The sequence below is a fragment of the Lethenteron reissneri genome, chromosome 19 (assembly GCF_015708825.2).
Source record: "Lethenteron reissneri isolate LAM-NWPU_2019-01 chromosome 19, ASM1570882v1, whole genome shotgun sequence".
NCBI lineage: Eukaryota > Metazoa > Chordata > Hyperoartia > Petromyzontiformes > Petromyzontidae > Lethenteron > Lethenteron reissneri.
The window spans coordinates 832985-840058 of record NC_083797.1 but is presented as its reverse complement, the minus strand read 5'-3'; the positions used below and the strand labels follow the sequence as shown (position 1 = coordinate 840058).

Below are 7074 nucleotides of genomic sequence, written 5' to 3'. Positions count from 1 at the left end.
CTCGCTCCCTCCGCCGCCTCCCGCACCGCTTGGCCCTGCTGGGCTCAGCCGAGGGACATCGCGCTCCAGACGGCGCATGGCACGCGGCCCGACTGCTGGGACAGAGGGCGTCGCGGGAGGCACGCGGAGAGGACTCTTCGTCTTCCACAAGCTGCGCGCGACCCCCCCCCCCCCCCCAGCAGCGTCTCCACGCGAAGGAGCCCCCCACCCGCCCCCCAAGGAGCCCTTCTGAAGGCCCCTCAGGACCCCCCCCCCATTGTGACGTGGAGCGCTGTAGTGGGACACGTGACGCTGCTGCTTGCTACTGCTGGAGACAACCAACCACAGTCTTTAAAGTCACCCGTTTCTACAAACGCGATCTCCAGCAACGTCAACGTCACCTACAGCGCCTTGTACGAATCGCAGTCTAGAGTCTATTATTATTTCGTTTATTTTGTAACGCGATTGCTTTTGCTCCGATGTCTGTTTGATTTCTCGTTGTACTCAACGTTGTATGGGGTTTTGTTTGTTGCCATATCGGCGAGCCACGTCTCACCCGCTCACCATTGCAAATCAGAGTACTCATCCTGGCCGAGTACTCGTTGAGTTAAAACAAAATGAAAAACAACTCGATACTTGGAGCAGACCGCATCTTCCAGAGCGAGTTGTGTTCCAGTCTCGAGGATTCTGGGAAGCCAAGCAGGCCCAAAGCCCGGTTTGTACTTAGGATGGACCACCACCACCAGGGGGGCTTGCCAGGTGTTGCAGGTGTGGGCAATGCTGGAAGCGTGGCCACGAGCTGGGTGCCTCCCCGGTGCCCCTCCACACAGAGGCAGCCACTCGCCTACAACGCAACGCGCCCAATTGTCACCATCCACGTGGCAGCACCACTCCCGAATAAAAAAAACCCCGAAAACACCGCACACACAAAGTCTGGAGACGCAGCCAGGCGTTTCTCCCTGGGCGACACGTGGGCCTCGCGAAACGACTGCGTTCTACAAACGACAACAACGACAAAAATGATATCATATCTTAATTTAGATTTGTTTTTCCAGGCAGCAACGCGTATTGCTGTTGTTGTCGTCGTCGTTTCACGAGAGCGCCCAGCAGGGTTAGCCTGGGCCCCCCGAGAACGTGACGATGAAACGCGAGGCGTGTGCAGGCCACGGGGACGACCGAGTGGTGGGGGGCGGTGGGGGGCGCTGGGGGGGGGGGCAGTAGTGCGGCACACACCGGGAGCAGCACGCACGAGGGTCGAGCTGCAGAGTAGAAACTCACCAACCCGGCGATTACAAAACCGTGGGGGAAGATAACCCACACGCGGAGGGGGGTGGGGCGTGGGGAGTGGTGGTGGGGGGGCTATCCAGCACGCTCAGTAGGTGAAGACGAGCTTGACGCTCAGTAGGTGAAGACGAGGTTGGAGACGGTGGAGGTGGCGTCGCCGACGTCGCCCGATATGAGTTCGCTCACCTCCGGGGTGCAGTAGTCGGGAAAGTCAAAGTGTGAGCAGCGGCTGCTGCCCGTGCTCTGCGAGTCCCACGACTGCCCCCCCCCGCTGCCCCCCCCGTCCCGCTCCCCGCACCGAGCGCCCCCCCAGGGAGAGGAGGCGCCCTGCAGCAGCAGCCCCCCTCCTCCCTGGGCCTCCCAGCTGTCTGCCCCCCCCTGCCCTGCACCGTACACCTCCGCACCCCAGGAGGACGCCCCCACGGCACCCCCAACCCCTCCACCTCCGCGCTCCCCCAAGCCCCCATCATCTTCGACGTCATCGTCGTCGTCAATATCATCGTCGGCGTCGTCGTCAGAACAGGCGAAGGATGAATACATGGACGAGGTGGACAGAGACGAAGGGGAGGAGCAGGACGACGAGGTGGACGCCGGGCGGGAGACGAGGGCCGCCGCTCCGGCCCCTTTGCCGCCCGACAGCGCGGGCGGCCTGCTGCCGGCGGTGGCCGCGGCGGCGGCGGCGCCGTCGGCGTCGATGGCGGCGGCGCCTGCCCCGTCGCGAGCGGGCGCCGCCACCCTGCGCCGCTTGGCGCCGGGCGAGTGGCGCCGCGCCGCCTCCACCGCGGGCCTCGTGCCGCCGGCCACGCTCTTCCTCTTGCGCTTCTTCTTCTTGGCCGCGTCGCGGTCGGCGCCATCGCCGCCAAGATTCGCGGAGCAGTCGCTCTCCGCCGCCTCCGGCGCTGGCGGCGCCTTCTCACCGAGCTCGCCGCCCACGACGCCGCTGACGCCGCCGCCGCCGTTGGCGTTGTTGTTGTTGTTGTTGACGTGGGCCTTCTTGCGCGGCCGGTACTTGTAGTCGGGGTAGTCGGCCATGTGCTTGAGGCGCAGGCGCTCGGCCTCCCGCAGGAAGGGCACCTTCTCGCCGTCCTTGAGCTGCTTCCAGCGGCGGCCCAGCCGCTTGGAGATCTCCGCGTTGTGCACGTCCGGAGACTCCTCCATGATCTTGCGCCGCTCGATCTGCGACCACACCATGAAGGCGTTCATGGGCCTCTTGATGTGCCCGCTGGCCGTGCGGCACCAGGCCGCGTCCCCGGCGCCCGCCGCCGCCGGGGACGCGGCCCCCCCGGGGTCCGCGGCGCCGTGGGTCCCCGCGTCCGAGACGCCGGTGCGGTGCACCATGGCGGCGGTGGTGCCGGCGGTGGTGCCGAGCTCTGTGCGCGGAGCGAGAGGTGGGGGGGGGGTCAGACAGCAGCAGTGTCAGCAGCAGAATAAGCAGCAGCAGCATCATAGTCATCATCAGCAGCAGCAACATTAAGGTCATCATCAACAGCAGCATCGTAGACATCATCAACAGCAGCAGAATCAGTCATCATCAGCAGCAGCAACATTAAGCTCATCATCAACAGCAAAATCAGTCATCAGCAGCAGCATCAGCAACATTATGGTCATCATCATCAACAGCATCATAGCCATAAGCAGCAACAGGAGAGCCATAGTCGTCGTCATCATCAGCAGAAGCATTAGCAGCAGCATCGTCAGCACAACTTGCAACATCAGTAACCATCAGCAGCATCAGCTGTCGTCATCAGCAAAAGCATTGTGCCGTCGTTAGATATCATCATCGGCATGCTGGCCATCATCATTACCATTATAAAAGCAGCAGCATCGTCAGCAGCATCATCATCATCAGCAGTATTATGCCATTGTAGCGATTCGACATGCGGATATTTATCAGCACCGCCACCATGGTCATTATAGCCATCATTAGTATCAGCAGCATCATCAGTCACGAGTCGGCATCATACTAAGCAGTCTCAGTCATCATCAGCAGTATCAACAGTAGCAGTGTCAAAGTCATCATCAGAGTTATCAGCAAAAGTATCATCAGCAGTTTCAGTAATACGTTGTCACGATCATGAGCAGCAGCAGCAGAACCAGTAGCGTCATCATCCTCATCAGCAATAGAATCGTCATGAGCAGCATCATCATCCTCATCATCATCAGCAGCAATATCATAGTCATCGTCTATTGAGTCGATGGGCCTGCAGCGCGTTTGTCTCTGAGCCATGCGGCAGTACACACAGGCGCCGTGTCCTGGTCTCGAACTCGAGCTCGTCGGCGTCACTGTCCGAGGCGGTTCTGCTCGCGGCTGCCACAGGCGGCGTGTGGCTGGCGAGGGTTTGCGAGGGAGTCGCGGCCCCCATCACGACACCAGTAAGTGGGTCAAATCAACACGGCGGAGAAGAGAGACAAAGATCCCCCGTGCAGCATCAACGGCCTGTTGGGGCAAGTGCTGTTAGCGAGTAGCACCGATGAAGAAGACTCGCATGCATGCATACATCATGCGTACACACGCAGTCCCACGGACTCGTACGCAGTCCCACGGACTCGCACGGAGACCCACGGACTCGCACGGAGACCCACGGACTCGCACGGAGACCCACGGACTCGCATGCATACATACATCATGCGTACACACGCAGTCCCACGGACTCGCACGCAGTCCCACGGACTCGCACGGAGACCCACGGACTCGCACGGAGACCCACGGACTCGCATGCATACATACATCATGCGTACACACGCATTCCCACGGACTCGCACGGAGACCCACGGACTCGCATGCATACATACATCATGCGTACACACGCAGTCCCACGGACTCGCACGCAGTCCCACGGACTCGCACGGAGACCCACGGACTCGCATAGGCAGCGCGACTTAAAACTCTCTCGAGCTCAGCGCGGTCCGCAGCCCACATCACAACACGAGTAAGTAGGTCGAATGACACAGCAAGAATACTGACACACATAGACCCATACACGTGCATACAGACCCAGAGATTTACGCAGAAACCCACATACTCACACAGATCCATAGACCAAGAGACTCAGACTCACACAGCGACTCGTAGACTCGCGCAGATACCCATAGACTCGCACGGAGACCAATACACACACGGACACCCATAGACTCACACAGAGACCCATAAACTCACACATAGACCCATAGACTCGGGTATCCGCAGACTCACACGGTGACCTGATCTCAGCGCCAAGCGATTCACAGCCCACACCACAACACGAGTAAGTAGGTCAAATGACGGTACAGTAGTCACACAATCTCTCTCCCTCACAGGCTCACACAGAGACCAATCGACTCTCACAGATACCCGTAGAGTCACACAGAGACCCACAGACTCTCACAGAGACCCACAGACGCTCACAGAGACCCACAGACTCACAAAGAGACCCACAGAGACCCACAGACTCTCACGGAGACCCACAGACTCACACAGAGACCCACAGACTCTCACAGAGACCCACAGACTCTCACAGAGACTCACAGACTCTCACAGAGACCCGTAGACTCTCAGAGACCCACAGACTCTCACCGAGACCAACATACTCACACCGAGACTCAGAGACCCACCGACTCTCACAGAGCCCGCAGACTCACACCTAGACTCACAGAGACCCACCGACTCTCACAGAGCCCGCAGACTCACACAGGGACCCACAAACTCTCACAGGGACCCACAGACTCTCACAGAGACACACAGACTCTCACAGGGACCCACATACCCTCACAGAGACGCGTAGACTCACACAGAGACCCACAGACACTCACAGAGACCCACATACCCTCACAGAGACCCGTAGACTCACACAGAGTCCCACAGACTCACACAGAGACCCATAAACTCACAGAGAGACCCGTAGACTCACACAGAGACCCGTAGACTCACACAGAGACCCACAGACTCACACAGAGACCCACAGACTCACACAGAGACCCACAGACTCCTACAGAGACCACAGACTCACACGAAGCCCCACAGACTCCTACAGAGACCCATAGACTGTCACAGAGACCCACAGACTCTCACAGAGACCCACAGACTCACACAGAGACCCGTAGACTCTCACAGAGACCCACAGACTCACACAGAGACCCATAGACTCACACAGAGACCCACAGAATCGCACAGAGGGCCATAGATCCACAAAGAGGCCCACACATGCCCAGTAAAGTGTTTGTATGCACAGGGCACTTGCCTCAATGCACAATTCAATGCAATTGCCCTGCAACCAGTTTAGCCTAGGGGACCCCCCAGTGGAAGCCATCCACACGTACTACGAGATGGAGCCAGAGGCGACCTGCAGAGGGGCATCGGTGTGCCAGCAGGGGGCGGGTCGTTAACACGGCACACACACAAGATAAAGATCCCCTGTATAGCCTCGCAGCAGGCTGCTGGGGCAAGTGCCGTTAGAGTGGCGTTGGGGGAGGGGGTTGTGGACGGAATGCAGACAGACGTTTTACACCGAGCCGATTTAGGGGAGGCCCAGAACGAGTTATGGCCTTCACGCGCCACTGATGTTAGCCGTGCGGCCGGGGTTTATGGAACGTTGGGAGCTTGGAGGGGCGGGGGCGGTGGGGGGGGGGGGGTCGTAGCGCAGTGCGCCAACCGCTGCACCACCGCTCCCCCACACACGTACACACACGTGCACACACACTGTATAGACAAAGACACACACATTCTAGTAGACGGAAACAGACATACAAAGATAAAGCTCTCCCTATAGCCTTAACAGACTGTTGGGGCACGTGCTGTTAGCGAGCACCTATGAAGGCCGGCACGGCACACGAGGGGGTGGGGTGGCCAACACTACGCCCGTCCGCCTTTGTCTCCCCAGTGCTGCTATTTTATGCACAACGCAGCAGGTAGTCATTTAAGGCTGAGTGGACCCTAGGGGAGGCCCATGACCGGTTCAAATATTCGCCGGAATCGAACTTAGATGCTTCCCAGTTCCGTAACCCAGCGCGCTAACCACTGAAGCCACCGCTCTCTCTCCAACTACACACACAGGCGTAGAGTGCAATGCAGTAGACATCGAGTACTTGCTTGTGATGATGGAGCCTTACGGCCAACGAAGCGCCGGTTCAGAATCCTTCATCCAACCTTCCACCACCACCACCACCTCCTCCCTCCTCCTCCCTCCCGCACGCCTCGCGCCAAGCAAGCCCCGCTCCAGCCCGCGCGGCCGCACCGCTGCCCTTTAAGAGAGGCTCCGCAGCCAATGGGCGCAGAGAGTTCCTCTCCCATCCCCCCCCCCACCGCCTCTCCCTCTCTCGCCTCCACCTCCCCCCATCCACCTCCCACCCCCCTTCCCTCCCTCATCATCCCCTCCCCGATACAACTCATCCGCAACAGACCGCCCGCACGCCCTGCCTCCCTCCCCGACTCGCTCGCTCACATCTCCCTTCCCCCACCTCCTGCGGCTCCCATCCCCCACCTCCTCCTGCTCCCACCACTGCCCCCTCCCCCCTCTACCCGCCCCCTCTACATCCTCTACCCATCCCCCAGCACCCCCCGCCGTTGAACATACCACGCCTACGGCCTCATCAACATTCAGAGGCATCTGACCTATTTTAGACGCGCGGCTTCTATTTACATATGGACCGTGGTGGCGGTTCCGCGCGCATTGAGAGAGAGATGGGAGCCCGGGCTCGTGGCGAGAAGGAAGAGGAGGAGGATGAGGAGGAGGTGGAGGTTATGACGATGCTTTAGATGCAGATGGGAGCCTATTGGTGGTCAAGAGAAGTAATGGAGAGAGCAGTCGGGAAGAACGGGACGGGTCTTTGACGCGG

The 7074-nt window shown here is 59.7% G+C and overlaps 1 protein-coding gene across 1 annotated transcript; it reads right to left on the bottom strand.

Moving 5' to 3' along the window:
• Nucleotides 1-202: 202 nt before the first annotated feature.
• On the bottom strand, nucleotides 203-6451 carry LOC133344031 (transcription factor SOX-12-like). Its single transcript, XM_061553983.1, has 2 exons — nucleotides 6329-6451; nucleotides 203-2633 (listed from the first exon to the last, which is right to left on the bottom strand). The coding sequence occupies exon 2, from the start codon at nucleotides 2599-2601 to the stop codon at nucleotides 1378-1380; it is 1224 nt and encodes a 407-aa protein (XP_061409967.1). The 5' UTR covers nucleotides 2602-2633; nucleotides 6329-6451; the 3' UTR covers nucleotides 203-1377.
• Nucleotides 6452-7074: the final 623 nt, after the last annotated feature.